The sequence below is a fragment of the Hemibagrus wyckioides genome, linkage group LG05 (genome assembly GCF_019097595.1).
Source record: "Hemibagrus wyckioides isolate EC202008001 linkage group LG05, SWU_Hwy_1.0, whole genome shotgun sequence".
Classification (NCBI taxonomy): domain Eukaryota; kingdom Metazoa; phylum Chordata; class Actinopteri; order Siluriformes; family Bagridae; genus Hemibagrus; species Hemibagrus wyckioides.
Genome location: NC_080714.1, coordinates 15,274,970 through 15,298,760, shown reverse-complemented (window position 1 = coordinate 15,298,760; position 23,791 = coordinate 15,274,970). Strand labels below are relative to the sequence as shown.

Here is a 23,791-nt window from a genome sequence, read left to right as displayed (position 1 = left end):
CAATTTCTACAAGTTTCCTTCCTTGACATTTATTTTTCATAGTCATTCTAGAAATGTGGATTCAACTACAGCTTATCTGCTGGTCTAAATGTTTGTACTTGATAACTGGTTGTCTTTGTGGTATTTTCTGCAGCACACTGAGATGTAATGCCCTAATGGAACTTGAGTGCTTAATGGTCCACTGAGTGTTTCACTGAAAGCATATTTCGTGAGGTGTGCTATAATTTGGAAACATAGTCCTGCCTGCTCAGCTGACCCGCATGACAAAATGAAACCAAATATCATCAATAACTAAGACACCAAGTTCTGTGATGAATTGTCATTGTTATGTACCTATAGCATGATGGTAAGATGAGTCACGTGACAAGTAATAGGTAATTTAATGAGCGAATAATTAAATGATACAGCAAGCTCCAAAATTATTGGTTGCGAAAGTTATGAAAATACATACTGTATGATTAATCACTCACTAAAGCTAGCCTTTATTCTAAGAAAATGGATCTATTAAAAATCTATCTATTAAAAATAAATTTTTTAACACGCTCCTCATTATGGAATCTCTCCAGATCCTCCATTATCCCTGATCATCTCTTGTGGACTCTGTTGTTCTGCTCACCCAATGGTTTTTCACTAGGGTTTTAAATATTTTCAGGGAGCTAGGATAGCTAAGTACAAGGTTATATTCTGTGATGACTGAACCATTTTTGTGTAGATTTGCATTTGAATGGATCATTATACTGCTAAGTTCCCAGTTGTGGACTCTTGGATAAGGTAGCTGGACTTTCTCAGCTAAAAAAGCCAAAAAAACCCACAAAAATATCTTTAATCCATAGCTCTGTGATGTATTATGTAGCTCTTTGTTGTTTTATGTAGCACCATGGTCCTGGAGAAACTTTGTTTTATTTCACTGTGTACTGCATCAGCTATATGGTTGAAATGACTGAAATGAAAGCTTCTGGACTTGACTTGTCCACAGAACATTGTACAACTCAAAGTTCCAAGTGAACTCCAGGTACCTACACTTGTAGCTAATGAAAAGGCTTTGTTCTGACCTTCCAAATCAGGAGTGCTCAATTTTACCCACAAAGAGCCAGTGAGGGTGCAGATTTTCAGTCCAATCAAGCAGGAGCCACACCTGTTTAACCAGTTGAATCTGACAAGTCATCATGCACAGAGCAAAGGATGTCTTATTTCAGATTCTGAGATTTAATGTCTCCAAAATGATGGTCATCTTCCTCAAATCTACATTCCATGGAAAATCTTTTGCCTTTGCACCGTGCATGATGGCAAAACAGACTTGTGTCCTGTTCCAAGCAGGTTTATTACAGCTCTGGCTGCTTTCATTGATTCTTAAATTTTTGAACTTTGGAGTTTTTTCATAAAGGTCAACACAATTCAGTTGTGTATTTTTACATTTTTCCAATGTTGATAAATAACTAAGGGAATTAGGCCTTAAGTTCCTTTATATACCAGTGACGGATGACTGTTTAAGTATCTGAACTTCAAAAAACAGTGCAATATAAATGGGAACATGTTGAGGTTGAACTTTGTTCATAAGAATCTTTGCCACTTCACTAAGGCTGCCAATAATTCTGATGCTAACTGCATATAATAAGAAACCAATCAGAAACTTAGAAAAACATCGTCATCTGTGCTCAATATCATAGGGTCATACAAACAAACACAGCAGAAAAGCACAAGTCATTGCAAATCTTGTTGGTGAACAGTTTACATATGGAGATAGAAGATGGCACATTTGCAAGTTAATGAGACGACTGAGTCAGCGAAGAGGGCAAACAATTTCCTCTTTAATATTCATGTTTTTTTCTGCTGTGTGCACTTCCCTGGACCTTTTTTTTGTCTCCTAATTGTTATTTCGGTTTTTACGGCTTACAAAATAGTTTTAATGTTGCTATTGTCTAGAGTAATCTGGTGAGCGTCACAGGTACGATGGTTTATAGTGAGAATCAATAATGAAATCTGAAATAACATGATACAAAGGAGTGCAAAGGAACTTCCACTGAAAATAAATGAGCTTGTGTTTATAGTCAAAACATCAGAATGACTACAATTTTGCCAAATAATAAATAAAATCATTCGCAGGCTGTACCTCAGACTCTGCTTGCTCCAGGTCCAGCCTAAGCAATAAAGCTTTTTGTATTTTGCATAGTCAGTAAAGCTGACAGAGTTGTGCTTCAGACATTTTGCCCTAGCTAAATAGAGCTGTGCTCAAAGCAAAGATAACAACATTTTTCAGAAAAAGATGACATTTCTATGGTATTCGTCAAGCTAATATACAGCCCTGAAAGCTAAAATGATGATCTATCATTTCATATTTATCTTTTGTTCTCAAACCCAAATGTCTTCGGTGTATAGCAAAAACAATAGAATTGCCTTTGATGTTCCAATACTTTCAGAGGGGACTGTAGGTGTACTCCAGGTAGGCTGTGCTCCAGGTAGGTTTCTAAAGCTCTGCTCCAGTTAAGTTCATGAATCTGCGCTCCAGTTTATAAACCTATATTCCAGGTAAAAGACAGCATAGCAATCCTGCATGTAAGTTTATAAACCTTTGCTCTAGATTAAAGTAACACACATGAGTTTAAGACAAAACTACTGTGCTCCAAGTCATTTTAATGGAGAGGTTCTAACAGGTAGGGGCCATAAAGCTCTGTTTATTCCCCTAATGATAAAAAAAAAAACAGCAGCTTCAGAAATCAGCTACTAGCATGAAGCCTTACCTCCTGCAAAAGCCTGCGAAGTCGCAGCAGGAGCGTTTTCATGGCCGTGCAGTCCTGCTGCATCGGCCTGAAGGGTAACGTCTCCAACCCAGAGAACAGCTCATCATCACAGGGCAAAAAGAGAGACACTGGCCGTGGCTCCCTAAGAAAACAAGAGATGGAACAACGTTAGTGTATTTCTAGCAGTTGTTTTGTCAACTCAAACCTCCGAAAAAGTACACGTAGAAGAAGCACAATATAAACTGAACACGTTTTCAGTACATTTTCATTTCTAAACAGAACTATTTTTTTGTTTTAATGTCCACTCAGCAAATATCTATGCTTTAGTCTTTAAGAATAAATCTGTTCTTGGTCATGAGGTTATTTAGCTGCTTAGCCTGATAGAAAACTATACTGATGAATATGTCAAGTGATATATCGAGTGATATATATACAGCAACATGAGCCTAGGAATACGCATAGTATGTTTATTTGAATATTTTGCAGGAAGCATAGTGAAGAGCACAGAAAGTGGAAAGAAAAGAACTATTAGACCTGAATCATAAAGCATATAATCGAAAAGGGAAACACAGACTTTCAGAGAGTGTATATTATAAAACAAAAAAAGGGGCAAAAACAGAACTATACACAGCAGCCGTAGAGAAAAGTCATGAAAAAGGAGAAACAGAACCAGTCCAATACATAAAGCAGTTTTGCACACAGTGATTCCAGTTTGGAGAAAATTCTTCTGCAATTCATGTCATTAAAGCCTAAAAAAATGAAGATTGTTTGTGTTATAGCAATGAACATGAAGATTTCAGGACATTTGAGTCAGGATTCTTGAATTCCCAACAAACATTTATTGTGGCTTGGAATAAAAACAGTATCGAAGTCTCTTAAAAGACAACACTAACCACTTTTACGCAGTATAACAAATAAAACCAGATTTTTACTTCATGTTTGCATTTGCTGTGTATTAAACTAGTTAACTACTTAATAACAGAAATGAAAAAGCTCTCAGGTGTGGATATGCCAGTTCAATCCTAGTAATAATCCAAAACTACTAGCCAGGAAAACACAATATTTCTTTAGGAGTATTTTCTCTTGGAAATCAGAACCAGTTCTGTGGTAATGATTATTATGATTCACTGACCGCTCACAATCCACCCGGATGATTCTCTCGCAATGGATATGCCCGAGGCAGGCCAGACAAAACAAAAAATAAACAATACAATCGAAACATTCTCCAGCAGTACAGATATCGAATATTCATCAGTAAGTATTGACAATGTTAAATGTCTTTTCCTCAGCTAACATCGCTACCTCTACCACAGGGTCATTATTTACATCATGGATTAGAGGATAGTGAAACTGTCGTTATTCAGATTCCCAGAGACACCAGAGCAGATCTTTGTCTTCCCTGGATTTTACCTTGCATCGAAGAGCTTTTTTACTCCGTCAAAGAAAAACAGCATGGTGAGGATAAAAGCAATGACATCTTAGCATAATAGCCTCAGCACTAAGAAAATGGCAGGCTGGCAGAGTTAGCTTTGTCTGGGAACACTGGTGATAACAGGAATAGGGTTTTTTCCTGACTCTATGTAATTTTCCTTACTAAAGCACTTTTTCAGCCTCCGCTGGCACAAGCTGGATTTCTGTCCCTTCAAACACTATAAATCCTAAATATGCTTCACATTAGTGCCTCTATCTTTCCCTCACTGTAATATGGCCCTGTGTAGAACATCTAAAAGTGGTGCCCATTAGCTTTGACAACATTCCAGTCACCTCTAATATCCCATTACAATATCATTATAGCCATCACAGCTTCCCCCAGGACTCTCTGGGTTCATGTCTTTACTGTGCAATGCGAATACTAATAATGTCATCCAGTCAGGGCGTCTTATGAAGGAAAGTCTCTTTGCTTAGTCTCCTCTATGATGGCCCCCCTCTGTGTGCTCACCTGGACTCCTCATGTTAGAGGACACGGGGAGCCAGCGTCCCTTTGCTCTCAACGACCAGCTGTCACACGCAATGGACTCCCCCAGCTGGACTGCTTTATAGCTCATATTCTGTGTTTGGGTTATTAGCGCAGTATTCCCATCAGGGCCTTCAGCATCATGCCACGCAGTGCCTTTGATTTCTAATTACACATTAATTTCACGCTAGAGAAGCAGTACTGCATCTGGGCACCGTGAAGCCATTCATGCTGGTATATTCATTACAGAGTTGTAGGGAAAAATTTGGATCTCTGCTTGAACGGCTCCTAAAATACAATCTGATCTTCATCTAGGTCATAGTGGAAAACAAAGACAAGTCTTAATAAGCTATGTACTTGTTCAATAAAGATATGGAAATATTTGGTGTTGAGCGAAACAACAAGAGTCACAAAATATTATGATATGTTTCAATCAGGGATTACTCATAAAATAAGCCGCAAAATAGAGGCTGTAGCTTACAAATCTAATAAACAAATCAAGTAGTAATATAATAAACACTTCAAGCAAAGTGGAGCACTTAAAAAAAATAAATAAAAAGGCCTGCATTTGAGTGGAGTTTTGTATCCTGGCAAGAGCAGCAAAGACAAATATGTGTATACCTTAGTTAGCAAGCTGTTAAGCTGTACAGCACATTTGGTGGCTGCAGATAACCGAGTGAGTAGGAGGAGATTTAACAAATGCAGCGCTATACCAAAAAAAATATGAAGCATAAAGACACTGAAAATAGCAGCAGTTTGAAAACTGATGGTGCTGTATGAATGTGCGCCAGGAAAGAAACCCCATAAACATACACAGAAAAAAAAGCAGACGAGGGACTTTTGGATATGCCAACAACCCTGAAGAGGTCCATCAGGCTTGATGGACTACTGATGTTTAGAGGTACATACCTGAAACCATCAGCATGCGAAGCTACTGCAGAGTTTACGCTGGACCATTAGCTTAAAGCGACGTGCAACTAGGAAAGGAAGCTAGGAATAGGATTACAAGTGAAAGGTGTGAAAAATGTGCGTGAAATGATTTAAAATGAAGTGGCAATCGAAACAAAGATTTGCTTAGATCTAGTTTAAGGTGGCTCGTGCTTTCAGCAATTAAAAGGATGAAGGAAATACAAACTGAAACAGAGTTTGAGAAAGGAAAGAATAGAAAACATGAATATGAGGCAGATTTTTTTTCCTTGCTTAATATACACCGATCAGGCATAACATTATGCTTAATATTGTGTTGGTCCCCCTTTTGCTGCTAAAACAGTTCTGACCCATCAAGGCATGAACTCCATCTAGCCCTGAAGGTGTCCTGTGGTATCTGGCACAAAAATGTTAGCAGCAGATCCTTTAAGTCCTGTAAGTTACGAGGTGGGGCCTCCGTGGGCCCCACCTTGCAACTTGCGGGACTTAAAGTATACTTACAGAACTTAAAGGACTTACAGGACTTAAAGGATACTTTTGACAGATACTGACCACAGCAGACCGGGAACACCCCACAAGAGCTGCAGTTTTGGAGATGCTCTGATCCAGTGGTCTAGCCATCACAATTTGGCCCTTGTCAAACTCAAATCCTTACGCTTGTCCATTTTTTCTGCTTCTAACACATCAACTTTGAGGACAAAATGTTCATCTGCTGTGTAATGAGGAGATAATCAGTGTTATTGACCTTACTTGTCAGTGGTCAAAATGTTATGCCTGATCAGTGTAAGCACACCAATAGTAATCATACATAAATGTATTAAGATTAAGTGAGATGTAAATACTGTAAAAAAAAAAAAAAAAAACAATTAAAAAAGCCAGGTAAATTGATAGAACCCTTTTTCATTTAATTTCCAGTGCTGAGTGAGAGAGCTTTAGCTTGATTTACCTCACATGATACAATGCAACATTGGTGTTAACATTGAGAATGTAGAGGTGACGGCTGCAGGCTGTCTCTTGACACCAATGCAATTTTTTTTTTTTTTTTATAATCTCACTTCTATGCTTGGAATAATAATTTTGTCACTGCTGACTGAATGCCTGCTGAAAAGCCAATGGCATTTCGAGAAAATGAAATAATAAGAGGTTGAGTGAGGAAGACAGCCTTGACATATGAGTTATATGGGAAGTCCTATATTTAAGTACTTCATCATTTATTATGTGCGTAAACAGGCAACAAAAAAAAAAAAACATGACTCTAAAGTCGTCACGAAGCATCTGAACTTGCCAATACGGTGACTGTGCCTGCCTTGGAAATAAAAAAATCAACATGATTCCTTACTGTGAGTGACAACCAAATGACAAGCATGACTCACTGCGATTGAGATATTTCTTAGCCTAGACATAAGCGTGCTGGCTGAGGGTCGGATTAGGCATTCTCAATCTAAAGTACTTCTCGGATTGTCATGGTTTTTGGAGCCTCCCTCTCTAAATCACCTTGAAAGAGAAGGAGACGGAAAGTAGCACAGGACCAGACGCACAGCCTTCTGTCGCCGAGGACCACAGCTTGCAAGAACCTATGCAGTCTGCCCCCCTGCTGGAGCAAACCTGTTCCTGAAGGACACGTGAGATGAACAGCATTTCATGGCCGAGAATTTGAGCACCTGACCACCTGGGCATTGTCCAGAGACTTAAAAAAAAAAAAAAAAAAAATGATCAAAAGCGTTTTATGGAAAACTGTAAGGACTGTAATGGGATTAAATTCTGTTCTGCTTTCCTACAAGATCAATCGTCTATGTTGCTAGTTGCATGATTTTCTCCATATTACGCTGTCTTTCTACAACAAGTGACTCAGTCTTAGTAGTGCTATGAAGTAGGATGAACCCATTCTGTTCTCTCGCTCTCACTCTCGCCCCCTCTCCCTCGCTCAGTTTAGCTCTGTCTCAATCCTCAATCCTGGGATTGAGAGAGGGAGGGCTCTGGGGCTGAGAATCAGTTTCGTCAACTGTTGATGTGTCATCCAAAGGAAAAGTCAAGGTTTTGCCTTAGGATAATAAATCATGTCACTTGGAGATGAATAAACACTCCACAGAAGCACTGTGTATCTTTTGCTGCGCCGATGGTAGTGGTATAATCTTAAGTTATCTCACACTGGGCATTTCAGAGCTCGGTTCTTAATTGCAGATCAGAGCATTAGCAAGAGCAACAGTGAAAAAAGGAGAAACTCTTGTCAATCCATGGACCGTGCCATCACTAGGGCTGGATAGTAAATATCAGTCCTTTTGGGATTTAGCAATTTTACAATCACAGTATTCAAGCAAACTCTCTGATATTCTGAGACGCCTGCATTTTTTCAAACTTCTCAAAGATGCCCAAGACATGTAGTTCAACCCAACCCCTCTTCAGTTCATGTGCATTGAACATCATAGAAAGTAGGTTTAAAAAAATCAATCCAGTGCTTGCAGTTTCACCAACTCAAAAAGTTTTCAGCAAAAAGGCTCAACAGACCAAGTCACTGTTTCAACATTGCAACAGAAATCAAGTCCCTCCAGGAGATATTTAATGTTTGTTGCGACCAAAAATGTTTAATTTATTTGAAGATTTTTTTTAAAAAATTTGTTATGCTCTGTGAACTTTTTTAGTGGAAAGCTCGAACTGTTCAAAATACAAGCACAGGATTCTTCTTTAAAATTACTACCAGTGATGAGACATGTAATTGCTTTCTATAATGCCTCACATAAATTGAAGCAGGCTTTGGCTGAATGTGCGTTGTGATGATGCCAGACAATGCGTCCAGGGCAAATCTGTATAAAAATCTGAAAGAAATGGCAAGCTCCTCCATATATTATAGACTTTGCTTGATTTTTAATTCATTTCTGTGATCAGAAAACTGCAAAATTGTGTAGTGGCTGAAGAACAGGTGGACAACAAGGTCAGTTATTAGTGTTAATATACAAGTTATTCAACCAAGACACTGGAAAAGCTGAACACTTTCAGTGACATGCTTGGTCTCTTTCCTGCGTATTTTAATTAATTACAAATCTTGTATTGTACTGTAGACCTGGCAACAACAAAATGACACGGAATGGTGTGTGTGCTAGCAATGGGGAGCTGCTAGCAGGAAAATGTCGAGGGTCAGAGATTAAATAAAGCAAAGCACCGGCTTGGTCGTCTTATTAGTTCAATATGTCCAATTAGTTGAATATTAATAACATCACAATGTTTGGGGTCGGTTTGTAATGTTTGTATTCATCGCTACTTAAAACACGCTAGCTCCACTACTGACCAGATGTGAAGCGTCCAACTGGAAATATCACCAACCTGTATGTGACATGTATTCTGGTTCTGTCTACATACACGTGTTTGGGCTTAAAAAAGAGGGACAGTGATGTGTAGCTGAACAAATACAGAAAATATTTGCAAGCAAAAACATTTCAGTTCTTAAGTCTTTTTTTTTTTTTTGCCAAATATCAGAATATCTTCAATAATATGACTGAAAAAATATGATGTAATCTTTTGGTCATATCATCATCCTAGCTGTCAGAATGCAAAAAAAAAAAAATTGGATGCTGATGAGAAACAAGGGGGGAAAAATTGACTTGCAAACTGCTGGCCAGATGTGCTGAGAATGTACAACAGACTGCATTAACACTAGACATAAAACACTGTTGGAAGATATACAGTGGACGTGTAATTCAAAGCTGTTTTAAAGATACAAAGCCAAGGTCATTCATACGTCTTGCTGACGAGGCAAACCCACCTGCTCTGGAGGGAGCTTAACGGCTTTTTGTGCCGTAATTCAAAAGTAGATTAAAAATATCAGTCTTCGAGTCGGTTTTCCAAGAAAAATCTTTTTGTATAAGTTTCTTTTTTTTTTAATGGAAGTGTTTTATCTCCAAAACACAGAACACCATTTCTTTAGAAAATATCAAACTCTGTTGGTGCTTTGGACCAGATATGAGGTTATACACACATCTCATCTAGGGAAAGTCAAATGAAATAAAATAAAATAAAATAAAATAAAAACAAGGAAATGAAACAGACACATTATCAAAATTGCAAGGCTTAACTGTAGTTGCCCATCTCTGGTGATAAAAAGGGAACAGGATGCGAGAAAAATTGCCTGACACCCATAATAAAATATGATGGTGGATCACTGCTGCTTTGGGGCTGTTGGTTCAGGTGCTCTTGTGAATATTGATGGAATCATGAATTCTGCCAAAGAGCAGGATATTTGAGCCCAAAACCTCTGCCAGGAGGTTAATAGTTGCTTGTAAATGGATCTTTCAGCAAGATAATGACCCCAAACTGAAGAGGTGTTGGGACAGAAAATCAATCTCGGTTATCACAGTTGTCAGGTTTGAGCCGTATTGAAAATCTGCGTCCTGTAGGGAATCATTTTGAATGTATAAAGAGTCCATCCATAGACAGGAGGAGCCCACTAACAACCAACTGCTGACCAGATCTTATCTTAGTGGTGGATCATTCTCAGCAGTGACAGTGGCATGGCAGTGGTGTGCGTGTACGCGTGTGTGTGTGTGTGTGTGCTGCTGTTACAAATGCATTAGTGATGGTGGGGTTTCATGAACACTGAACTTACTGTCCACTTTATTACACCTCCTGCCATGCCATGGTTTTCACGATGGGCACATTTGCTGAGGTCTGAACCAGAGTGTGATTGTTCCAGGCACTTTGGTTTGGTTTCAGACTCATTTGATTTCTACTGAACCCCCAGAGCATTTGCGTTCATCTTACATCATCACAAATGTGCATGGAGAGCACAAGGAGACTCAAGAAATTTTACTTTTTTTTTGGTGCTATTATGCACAGCATTTTGTGCAGAACATGATGGGAATCATCACAAGGCAATGAAGTCTAATGATAGTGTTATCGGCTATAACGCATGCGCAGGTTACTCTACTTCCTGAACAAGTGCGAGTTGCGTTCCTGTTCATGGGAATCGTAGCACTGTTACTATGCTACCCAAACTCAGAGCTCCTCCTACAGGCAGTCTCGGGTTCAAAACTGCAAAGCTCTTCCCAGTCCACATGACAGATTTCACATTTTCATGCAAACCTTGCTCTGTTTCAGACTAAACTGCCAGTGTGAAAGCTGCCTAAGTTTTCCTAGAAGGTATAGAATATTCTATTTGCCCTGCACATTGTCTGTTGTCTCAAGTCTTCATTAAGGTTAGAGTCAGGATCTGAACACAACATTGCTCTCAACAGTTTTAGCTGGTGGACTTACTATACCATACTTTGCATCTTATGAAAAAATACTCAAAATCTGTTAGTCACACTTTTTTTTCCAGATTCTCAAATAAACCTGATCCATAGTAGGACAGCTTCTAAAAATTGTACAAATAATTAAAAGGTCAGGGAAATATATATAATTTTCTAGGCTAATTTCCATGCAGATATAATTTCCTGCATATCCACATGGGATACGGCTGGCGTCACTGCGAAGAAAAGCCAGCTGTCAGAAATGAGACCCAGTTCTGTAAGGACTCTGCATTCGAGAGCACATTTATCAACTAGCTTAACCAGTACTATACTGCATGTATTACTGTGAGATATAATTGAAAGCATCGAAACACAACTGTATAAATGATGGTAATTATCTGTCAACAAGAGCAACACGCTTGTTTAGATGAGAGTTAGCATCAGGAAACTGAAGTGGATTTAACGATATAAGAGGCTTAGTCAATCAAGTCGATTACAATCTCCTGCAAAGCGGTGGAGACTAAACCGAAAAATTCTTCATCAAGAACACTGAGGTACAAATTCCACAGTGACACTAGACAGCACTGAGACCATGCAGCTGAAATCCTAAACAGTCTTCATTGTTTAAGCGTACGCTTACACTCTCGCTCAATCAGATAAAATGAAATGAACTAGTGGCAAGCTTGTAAGGCAAATCCGTTTCAAATCCCAGTATACTGAAATCCAGTAGAGGTAAGGCTTGGCTTATTTGTGTTCCTCAATCACTGTCTTCTCTTGTGCATTCATTAGAGAATCTCTGTGAGCTGGGCGCAGGGGGTTAAATTAATTGTTAGTGCAAATTTTAGAGAAGTGATCACATCTAATTCTTTTGACTGATTTGAAGTTTTAGCATGCAAGAGAAATTGATTGCCTCTGAGAGGAGAGGAGAGGCGAAGCAAGGTGAAGAAAAGAGAGTAGAGGAGAGGAGAGGAGAGAGAAGAGAAGAGAGAAGAAAAGAGAAGAGAAGAGAAGAGAAGAGAAGAGAAGAGAAGAGAAGAGAAGAGAAGAGAAGAGAAGAGAAGAGAAGAGAAGAGAAGCAAAGAAAAGAGAGGAGAGGAGAGGAGAGGAGAGGAGAGGAGAGGAGAGGAGAGGAGAAGAGAGGCGAGGAGAGGAGAGAAGAGAAGAGAAGAGAAGAGAGGCAAAGAAAAGAGAGGAGAGGAGAGGAGAAAAGAGAAGAGAAGAGAAGAGAAGAGAAGAGAAGAGAAGAGAAGAGAAGAGAAGAGAAGAGAAGAGAAGAGAAGAGGAAAAGAGAGGAGAGGCAAGGAGAGGCAAGGAGAAGAAAATAAAAGAGAGGAGAGGAGAGGCAAGGAGAAGAAAATAAAAGAGAGGAGAGGAGAGGCGAGGAAAAGAGAGGAGAGGAAAGGCAAGAAGAAGAAAATAAAAGAGGAGTGGAGAGGAGAAGAAAGGAGAGGAGAGGAGAGGCGAAGAAAGGAGAGGAGAGGCAAAGAAAGGAGAGGAGAGAGGCAAAGAAAAGAGAGGAGAGGAGAGGAGAGGAGAGAAGAGAGGCAAAGAAAAGAGAAGAGAAGAGAAGAGAAGAGAAGAGAAGAGAAGAGAGGCAAAGAAAAGAGAGAAGAGAAGAGAAGAGAAGAGAAGAGAAGAGAAGAGAAGAGAAGAGAAGAGAAGAGAAGAGAAGAGAAGAGGAGAGGAGAGGAGAGAAGAGGCAAGGAGAAGAAAATAAAAGAGAGGAGAGGAGAGGCAAGGAGAAGAAAATAAAAGAGGAGTGGAGAGGAGAAGAAAGGAGAGGAGAGGAGAGGCGAAGAAAGGAGAGGAGAGGAGAGGCAAAGAAAGGAGAGGAGAGAGGCAAAGAAAAGAGAGGAGAGGAGAGGAGAGGAGAGGAGAGGAGAGGAGAGGAGAGGAGAGGAGAGGAGAGGAGAGAAGAGGCAAGGAGAAGAAAATAAAAGAGGAGAGGAGAGGCAAGGAGAAGAAAATAAAAGAGGAGTGGAGAGGAGAAGAAAGGAGAGGAGAGGAGAGGCGAAGAAAGGAGAGGAGAGAAGAGAAGAGAAGAGAAGAGAAGAGAAGAGAAGAGAAGAGAAGAGAAGAGAAGAGAAGAGAAGAAAATAGAGAGGAGAGGAGAGGCAAGGAGAAGAAAATAAAAGAGGAGTGGAGAGGCAAGGAGAAGAAAATAAAAGAGGAGTGGAGAGGAGAAGAAAGGAGAGGAGAGGAGAGGCAAAGAAAGGAGAGGAGAGGAGAGGAGAGGAGAGAGGCAAAGAAAGGAGAGGAGAGGAGAGAAGAGAAGAGAAGAGAAGAGAAGAGAAGAGAAGAGAGGCAAAGAGAGGAGAGGAGAGAAGAGAAGAGAAGAGAAGAGAAGAGAAGAGAAGAGAAGAGAAGAGAAGAGAAGAGAAGAGAAGAGAAGAGAAGAGAAGAAAAGAGAGAGAGAGAGAGAGAGTAGAGGTAAGGAGAAGAAAATAAAAGAGAGGAGAGGAGAGGCAAGGAGAAGAAAATAAAAGAGAGGAGAGGAGAGAAAAGGAGAAGAGAGGCGAGGAAAAGAGAGGAGAGGAAAGGCAAGAAGAAGAAAATAAAAGAGGAGTGGAGAGGAGAGGAGAGGAGAGGAGAGGAGAGAAGAGAAGAGAAGAGAAGAGAAGAGAAGAGAAGAGAAGAGAAGAGAAGAGAAGAGAAGAGAAGAGAAGAGAAGAGAAGAGAAGAGAAGAGAACAAGAGAGGATAGGAGAGGCAAGGAGAAGAAAATAAAAGAGAGGAGAGGAGAGGCCAGGAGAAGAAAATAAAAGAGAGGAGAGGCGAGGAAAAGAGAGGAGAGGAAAGGTAAGAAGAAGAAAATAAAAGAGGAGTGGAGAGGAGAAGAAAATAAAAGAGAGGAGAGGAGAGGAGGGAAAAGGAGAGGTGAGGAGAGGCGAAGAAAGGAGAGGAGAGGAGAGGAGAGAAAAGGAGAGGCAAAGAAAGGAGAGGAGAGGAGAGGAGAGGAGAGAGGCAAAGAAAAAAGAGGAGAGGAGAGAAGAGGAAAGGCAAAGGAAGGGAGAGGGGAGGGGTGGGGATGAGACAGAGGAAAAACAGATTAACGGAGGGTAAAGGGGGATGAGAGGAGAGGAGAATATTAACACAGGGTGAGCCAGAGGAGGATGAGCAAAGTACCTGTTGTTCTCTCTGCACTCCTTGGCAGTGTTCTGGTCTGTAGGCAGCTCCAGAGGGGATGGCAGCAGGTTCAGACAGGAGGCAAGAGATTGGCTGGAGTCTTCCTGAGAAGCTATAATGAAAAAATATATATATTAATAAAATGACATATCACATATAACAAGACTAATTACTGAGTATGACATTTAACACGACGTGTAATATAAATAATGAATAACAAAATATGTGTATTTACTTTAAAACATTTTTGGATTGTTAATGAATCGTTTTGGTTTTTTTTAATAATTAATTAGAATTTTTTATAATAAAGACCCCAATGTTAGCATGCATCCAAATATAATATGCGTTTTTACATAAAATATTTAAAAAAAAATAAAATTCAGTAGAAATTTGCTAATAAATTGTTTTGCTTTTGAAACAATTAATCCAAAATACTTTGATTAGAAACTACATCAGAACCTTAATATAGACCAGAATACTAAGAGACCTGCCTATATGAATGTGTTAATTCTACAAAAACACAAAGTTTGATGAGCTTAAATAGACAATTAATGAGATATACCTATAGGATTTATCCTGGCTATCTGCTCACAAGCATAGCCACATGCCCTACTGCAGGTCAACTAGCAAAAGTAAAACAATTCTTCTCTATAGTGTAGTGTAACATAATTGTGTAATATATTTGACAAGAATAAAATGCTGTCTTGCTTAATTCTCAGGTATTTGAAACAACAGAGGGATGTCTGGTTTAAAAAAATTTAAAAAGATACCTGCGAGCAATCTACCCACTAGAGTATTGTGCAAATGATTTACATAATTACTTTAAGATGAAGGATATTCATCAGAGACGTTAGTGTGAGGTTCATTATTAGTTTCAAGTGCTAAAAGACGTACCGTGTCGATGTCTCTGGTCATCAGAGAGCTCCAGGTCCAGCATTAGATCGTCCTCGTCTAGCTCTGAGGAGCCCAGATTGTTCAAAACATCCTGGGAGAAGAGAAGCCATTGCATCAGTGCAAAAGTTCTCGCATACTTCACTTGAAAAGCTCAATTCAAGTTAGAAAATATATTGCATTTGATATAAAGAATATAAGCTTCCTGGATTAAAATGTAACCAAGTATTTGGTTACGCTTCTCCTTGCCTTAATAGCAGTGCCAATCCTGTCAAGTAAGCATGGCACCAGTGTGTTGAGATAGTTCCTGTGAATTTCAGTGTACTTTCGTGTGCAATGCGGCTAGAGTTCATGGATTAACTAGTTTGGAGATTTTGCAAGCATCCTAGCGCTCATGCTCATCACACACAGATTTGGTCCAATACAGTTTTGTCATGTAACGTGGTTGCCAAAGTTTGAGTTCAACCTCAGAGTCTGGTCATCATCTAACAAACTGGTGATCATTTTTACAACAAAGCTACATCCAGTGAAGCACTGGACCTTTATTTTGTGTGAGGGAAAAAAAAAAAAAAAACGTAGACTTTCTGCATTCGCCTGGTCATTTTAAATTTCTAGCAACTGTCCGTGGGATTTCACTTAAAACAACAATATCGATCAAGAGGCTTCATCAGTCTTATGATTAGAACACAAATCAAATCTTAGAAAAGACAAAACCCCATGGATGAGTAGCATCTTGAATACGTCTTCAGTAAAATCCCATTGCTACTAGTAAATCAAAATGACCTGAAAATCTTTATAGCTTTCATATAAAACACAAGGCATGTCTTTTTCTATCAGAAAGGAGCTCACAATTGCAATACATCTAAAAGGCATGTCCTGCCTGAACAATTTATACAGATTAGACCGTAAGGCATGACAAAGTCTTTCCGAAGAGACACACTGCCATCTTGTGACCGGTATCAGGAACACGGATTGGATTCGAAGCAAAACAGAAGGCAAGCAAAAGTCCCTGTACAACAGAACATAGCAAAAGCACAAAGAATAGCTTGAAAGAAACTGCATAAACACACCCACCATCCCTCTCTCACTAGTAAAAGTAGTACTGATGTTAATGTTACCTGCAAATGGCATGTGTAATTATTTTCAATCGAGAGATATAATCAACAACGTCTTACACCCACACCGGTACACATCCTCCTGTAAATCAGCTACCTGCAGCCAGCATCCTGTCTGAACACTCTCATGTTAACATTTATCTCTGAGAAGCGTTTGAGGAGTGACACAGATCTGACATTTGGTGTGACTCACTCACTCTCTCTCTCTCACACACACACACACAGATTGATTTTCCCATCCTCTCGTGCCATAGCCAGGAGAAAACCTCTTTTACTTGTTAATGCTGGATACTGAAGCTCCCGTCAAGTCACTCAAACAACCGTGCAATGGCAAGTGAAACAATTTTCTGCTGCCTGATGATTCCACGCAGTCCTGTGAGAACATGCGAAAACATCCGGCTGTACGAGAAGAAACTGTGCCTGAACACGGGCCAATCCAGGACACCGAACATAGCAGTGATGCATGCTGAGTCAAGGAACTTTAAACAACTCCTCACTTTTATCTGGCAACAAAAGCACGATGACTAGATAGACTATTCAAAGCATGTTCCATAATCCAGGACAGTCAGTAGTTAGTACTGATCAGACCAGTTCTGCAAGAGTGGGGATTTCTATACAAAGCGAATGAAAGATATTGTGTCTCATATTGGGTCAGCAATGCTCACTGTTACAGTGGCTTGGTATAAAGGTGTACATATTGGGGAAACAGATGGGCTGGCCAGGATAGATGCTACTTTTCCTCATTTTGAAGATTCATTAGTCTCTGAAGAGGCGAATCATGGTGAAGAGGCAGGCAATCTGCATCACCTACGATCGATCAAACAGAGCAATGTGGGCAGTGAGCAAAAAAAAAAAAGAAAAGAAGGAGTACCTTCCTCGTACACTTTAAAGGAGCACTTTAAAGGTGACATTATAGCCAACAGATTTAAAAATAAAAGCTGCAAAATATATAGTGTTGTATATAACATGGATACTACACGACAACATAACACAGGAGGTAAGTGCTGTGTATAATGCACACCAAAAACCTTGCACTACAGTCATCTTTAACTAGTTGAAGATCTAAAAGGAATGTGTAGTATGAGCCTGAATTACTAGCTTTAGATAAAGCTCTGGGATGTTGACAAAAGAGAAGTGCTCATGTACAACGTGCCATGTTTGAAGGCAAAGTATTTATTTACAGCGCTAATGCATGTGTGAAGAGAAGCGGCTAAAGTCAAACTGTACGTACGGCCTTCATCCTGGATAGTGGATTCAAGCTAAAGAGATCTGAAAAGATCTCACTGGGGGGAAAAAAGGAAAAGAAAGAGAGAGAGAGAGAGAGAGAGAGAGAGAGGATTGCATGCCTCAACCTTGTTGTCAACATAAAAAAAACCCTAAAATGCAGCATTCTGTAACTATCTTATTCACGTCTGCTCTGGAACACAAACGCTGCTCTGTCAACACTCCTCAATAAAGCTGCTGCTACACACAATAACGTCCCACAAACTCTGCAGCTCTTGCAAGCAGAAGTATTAAATACAGGAGAAATTCAGCCACACTGCTGATTTCCTGTGTTTAAAGCCTTCTGAATTATAATCTGAAAAACTTTCTCAATTGATCAGCAACATTATAACCGAACATGAGAATGTCATCTATCATGAGATTTTGCTTTGCTACTATAATTAGTGTAAAATAAAATAAAATAAAATAAAATAAAATAAAATAAAATAAAATAAAATAAATAACTTAAAGAGTAAGAACTGAACCCAACAGCATCCCAGATTGAAAAATACAAAAAACTTTATGGTTAACATATCAGCCCGGGTTAGGAGGCATGGTGTCTTAGTGGTTAGCACATTTACTCGCCTCTGGTTTTGGGGACAATGATGGTTTGATTCCCACCTTCACTATGAGTTTGCATGTTCTCCCCATGCTTCAGAGGTTTCCTCCAGGTACTTTGGTTTCCTCCCCAGTCCAAAGACCTGATCGGTATCTCGTAATTGTCTGTAGTGTGTGAATCTGAGCGTGTGATTGAGCCCTGTGATGTTTTGCTACCTTGTCTAGGATGTCCCCTGCCTTGTGCCCTGAATCCCCTGGAACAGACACCAAGTTCCCCACTACCCTATGTAGAACAAATGGTTCTACATGGAAATAGATGGATGGATGGATGGATGGATGGATGGAAGGAAATCAGGTTAGGTTTCAAAAAATGATCATTTCCAACAAACTTTTGCTGCTAACACTGTAACTGCCTGGGTTTCGAAACCCAAATTCTACAGGGTCCAAGCTCAGTAATTAAATCCACTAGACAGGACTGCATAATGCGCTGCTTCAGGATTAGGCTAAAGCTGGGCTGTCACAAGCTATTAAGAAAAAAAACACAATTCTGTGAAAAGGCTTATTTATATTCAACCAGGGGGTATCCTACAAAACAAGCTCCCAATATCCTGCCTTATTTAAAAAAGCCAGACAGGTCACTCCATCCTCAGCATGCACCACACAATCCTGGTGTGACATGTTCCCACTAATTTAAGCACAGCTGTAGAAATCAAGGCTCACACGCATCCATGCGACAATTACACAGCCCTGACGATCGAATGCAGAAAGAGCAAAATGTCATTTAAACAAAGAAAGCCTTCGTAAAGCAAGCCTATTTTGTTCTTTGAGGAATTGTTTGTTAAACTCTGTAAGACATAATTATGACAAGAAGGTCCTATAATAAAGGTGTAGAAGCTGCCTGGTTTAAAGTAGCCGGCAGAATACGCAAGACAAACGCTGATATTAAAAAGCTCATAAGGACATAAATATACTTAAATATATGCTCTGCTTTATGGAGGAGGCTATGAGCAAACCAGTATCACTGGAAATGATCTGCAGTTAGACTTCAAGTAGACATTATATAGCAAGTATTCATTGGAGAAGGCAATGTGTGAGAAGGTCAATATTCATTCTAAAAATTTAATACAGGGCAAACCTATAGGACAAATACCTCACAACATACTGTATTTCAGCATAAGGCTGCAGGCTAGTAATAAATATATAATGGACATTTCTGAGAGCAAGGTAATCCCTACTCTAACATTGCTCTATCCTCCATACTAAAGACATTTCCAGTAATTCCAGTATCTTCAGTGATCACAGAAAATCTCCTCAGGAAAAACAAGAGAGCTTCTCCTGTCTGAAAATGATCATGTGAACACTTGCACTTGCACCGTCCACTGGATTTTAAACAAACAACCATGATTACGCAACAACCTTCACTATAAGATCCTGTTTTTACAACCACTGTACAGTACAGACAACATACAGCAGATCACACACAATGTTATGGCATACTGGCTTTTATTTTGCATCTACGAATTACAAAACACACCTAATAACATACACCGTTTAGGCATAACATTATGAGAATCTTAATATTGTATTGGTCCTCCTTTTGCTGCCAAACCCCATTGACCCGCGGATGCATGGACTCCACTAGATCCCTGATGGTGTGCTGCGGTATCTGTCATCAAGATATTAGCAGAAGATCCTTTAAGTCTTTTAATTTGCGAGGTGGGGCCCATCTCAACTTACATGACTTAAAAGATACTTACAGGTCTTAAAGGACTTACAGGATACTGACCACTGCAGACCAGGAACACCCCACAAGAGCTGCAGTTTTGGAGGAGATGCTCTGATCCAGTCGTCTAGCCATCACAATTTGGCCCTTCGTCAAACTCAAATCCTTACTCTTGCCCATTTTTCCTGCTTCTAACACATAAACTTTGAGGACAAAATGTTTACTTGCTGCCTAATATATCCCACCCACTAACAGATGCCATGATGAGATCATCAGTCTTATTCACGGCACCTCTCAGTGCTCATAATGATCAGTATATGTACTAGATTGGCTAGATTTGTTCCTGAGTATTGTTTTTTTTTTTAAATATAGGAAATAAATTAAATAATTATATATAAATTATATAGTAAATAAATTATAAATAAATAGGAAACCTATATCTGGTGAATGTCATGTGACTTTTTCAATTTAACTGATCAAGCTAAGCATCAGCGTTAGACACAAAGCAGGTTTGCCCAAAACAATAATTTACCACAGTAACAAAGCAAGCCTTATTAAGTAGGACTTCCTTGGAAAATGAACGGAAATTAACCAGATGAAATAAGGCTTCCGGTTTGTTCCGAGCACACGTGCATTGTTCAGGAGAGTCGGTTGCATCAGCACTACCTTATGCAATCCCTGATGTATTTTCTCTCTACTATTGTTTAAATTATCACTAAATACATAGCTGCGTGTGTATACACATATACACAAATACATAGATGTGTTTACTGATGTCTCTCATCCATTCCACCAAAATGGTAAGTTCAAGTATCAAAATGTTAGGGATGATTAGCAATAAAAGCCTTTTGTGGTGATAAACATGCAGCTCAAGAGTCCGATAATGAGGATATGGGATAAAACCTTAATGGCACAATAAAAATTTGCTCATTTTCCAAGGGGAAAAATAAACACTCCATAAAACCTTACACTTGTAAAACATGTTAATCATGCTTTGTTTATAGACACATTAGACAAATCTGCTGCAATTTAAGCTGCTTAATGATGTCCAACTAAAGTTATGAATATTGGATGTGGCAGCTTAGTGGTTAAGGTGTTAGATTACTAATCGGAAGATTGTGAGTTTGACTCCCAGGTCCACGAAGCTGCCACTGTTGGGCCCCTGAGCAAGGCCCTTAACCCTCAAAGGTTCAGTTGTAAAAACTAAGTCGCTCTGGATAAGGACGTCTGCTAAATGTCAGAAATGTAAATCTAAATGTATACAATTCATCCGAGCAGCAGCAAAGTAAGTTCTTTGTTCTTCTCCTGTCTGCCCAGTCCAGTGTTTCTCAAGCTTCTCATTTCTTGGAGCCAGTTATTACATGTCTCTATAGCAGAGTGAAAAAAGCAGAAGTAAGCAGCAGTTTCAGTTCATTCAGTGTGAACCATTCTGCGCTGGTTAAACAATTCACTGACAACAAAGGAACATATTTGTGATGTAATCTGTTGCATGCACAGTGGCTGGGAGCAGCATTACATGTACATAACAAGACCTTCATCACTGGCCATGCTTTAGTCTTCAACAATTCAACCCCCCTACCCCACCACCCCTCCCTTAAAAATTCAGATTTGTTTGGTAAAAAGGTGTTCCACCCTCTTCACACTTTTTATCCTGCAAAAATCATGCTCTATGTGAATACACCTTTCCACTGGATTCAACAGCCAGTTCAACGAGCACACTGTACTCACAGCTTCTTAGCATAAGAAGTGAAGCGCCATGCAGTGAAGTCTGGACAAAGCCGATTCTGTTTTTATCTGAAAGCCATATTAAAGTGCTCTTACCCATGTTAGCTTGACCTTGCTCATGCTGTCAAAAAAATGAAGGTATATTCTGAAAAGGACTAACTGCAGCTACACTCTCTCTCTCTCTCTCTCTCTCTCGTACACACAGAGTTATTAATCATGTTAATATTGATCACAGCTTTATAATCTCACACTGGCTCTCTCCACGTTTACTTCTAATCTAGTTTTACATTTCATTATTTTTCTGTGTATTAAACTTTGTTTCTTAATGTTTACTTATTGATGTAGGATTTGTAATAGCGATAAAGGTAACCATGAAAAGCTTGGAAAATAATATCATACAATCGCCGTCCACTTTATTAGGAACCTGTACACAGATCAACAGTTTCAGAAATACTAAAATCCTGTACCAGGGACCATGCCACAGTTTAAGATAACACTTTTTTTATACATTCTTATATTCAATGTGAACATTAACCAAAGGTCTTGCCTTGTATCTATACGATTATACACTCTGTGCTGCTGTCACTTGATTGGCTGATTGGATAACTGCATACAGTAATCAGGCATAACATTTTGACCACCTGCCTAATATTCTGTTGGTCCCCCTTACCTGGCATGGACTCCACTAGATCCTTGAAGGTGTGCTGTGGTATCTGACAACAAGATGTTTAAGCAGCAGATCCTTTAAGTCCTGTAAGTTGCTAGGTGGGGCCTCCCACGCTCTGATCCAGTCGTCTAGCCATCACAATTTAGCCCGTGTCAAACTCGCACATCAACTTTGAGGACAAAATGTTCACTAGCTGCATAATATATCCCACCCACTAACAGGTGCCATGATGAGGAGATAATCAGTGTTATTCATTGCACCTGTACCATAATGTTATGCCCGATCTGTGTATATGAGCAGGTCTACAGGTGTATTAAAGTGGACAGCTCCTACTAGAGTGAACAGTGAACTAAATCCATGTTGTAATTTTGGTTTCTTCCGATTAATTGTGTTTTATCTGAATATTTTGTTTTATATTAGGCTATAGCAAGGGTGATAAATGAAAGGAAACTCCACAGACTCTGTAAAGCTTCAGGAGGCATTTTGCTGCTAGGGTTTGGATTCACTTGTCCGTTTAGAGGAAAGAGTCGCTGCAAATCAATACAAAGTTATTCTGACTGATCACCTTTTATGCTACGATGAATCATTCCTATACTGATGGGAGTGTTCTGTTCTAGAGATATCAGTGCGAACAGAGACAGGGCATGAGAACTCACTAAATGGTTTGATGAATCTCAGTTCCACTAAACACTGATGGGAGATCTGGGACTGGTGTGTTACACAGCGCTTCCCACCACCTTCATCATCCAATCACCAATCAAGGAAATAGCTTTTGGGGAAATGGTGTTGGATAGAATTCTAGCCATTGTCTCATTGTTGTAACAAGTTACTTTTATCAACATTAAGGATTCTCAATCAAAGTGCAGGAAGGAAAACCAGCAGAACTCGACACTCAACAAGATGCCTTTCTTATTAGTAATATGTATGATTTAATACCCTTTAATCCAAATACCCTTAAAATATATTTCAAACAAGAAGCTGTGGAAGATGAATGAATTAAAAAAATCTGACCTTGCTGTGACTTTCTGCTGGTTAAAATGATACTACCATATAAATCCTACAAACACTAAAGCACTTGTTCTTGAGAAATCAAGCTAACAAAAAATTCAGACAGACAAACACACAGCCTGAGACAGATGCACAGGCAACCCAAAAATATGACTTAAAATAGCAGATAAACTGAAAGTAGACATACGATGGGAGCCTGAGCTCCAGCTTGGCTTTCTGTCATTCCCAACCGTTTTCCTTCAGTACTTTCCTTGTGTATTCCCACTTGCCAATTTCCCTGTTTAGTACCAATCACCTGGTCACCTTTACCTCACAGAGGCAGCCTACACAGCGTCAGCTCATCCTGTTTATCACTACTGTTTATCATTACTACCAAATACAGCACCAGGTCCTTTATTTCCTAGTAATTTTGCAATAAAGCTATTAAATCTGCAGCATCGAAAGAGTGTATGTTAATTTTCTTATTTGCTGGTGGACTGCATCCTATGTGTAGCAGCATGGATACTGCAGACACAATGAGAGAAACTCATCATTTTATGGATTCTTTAATGTATAGCTTATGATTTGTTGAACTATCCTCTTGTAATATTTTATTGCAGACTTGTTTGTTCTACCAGGCCCTGATGGAGTTGATGAGTGACACTGAACAATGCTCATATAGGTCAGACTAGAGAATCTTCAAAAAACATTTACAGAGCCTTTATTTAACTGCAACAATATGCCAATAGTGTGAAGCTCACGAGATTTAAATACTGCTGATTATACATTTTCACACTTCCTTCATGGTGCATGGTTGCAGCAGGGCATAAAGTAAATAGCAGACTTGGCTGCAGAGAAAGGTAGTTGGCTTCAGTTGGTGCTATAGTGTGTTGGACTGC

The 23,791-nt window shown here is 39.4% G+C and overlaps 1 protein-coding gene across 3 annotated transcripts in view; it reads right to left on the bottom strand.

The window, feature by feature from the left end:
• Window positions 1-23,791, bottom strand: part of ccser1 (coiled-coil serine-rich protein 1) — an 81,335-nt gene that overhangs the window by 41,372 nt on the left and 16,172 nt on the right. For all 3 annotated transcript variants that reach the window (XM_058389600.1, XM_058389598.1, XM_058389601.1), the window contains exons 4-6: window positions 14,858-14,948; window positions 13,964-14,075; window positions 2,739-2,880 (exon numbers count right to left, since the gene is read on the bottom strand). In XM_058389600.1, coding sequence (XP_058245583.1) covers window positions 2,739-2,880; window positions 13,964-14,075; window positions 14,858-14,948 — 345 coding nt within the window. The remainder of the gene's footprint in view (window positions 1-2,738; window positions 2,881-13,963; window positions 14,076-14,857; window positions 14,949-23,791) is intronic.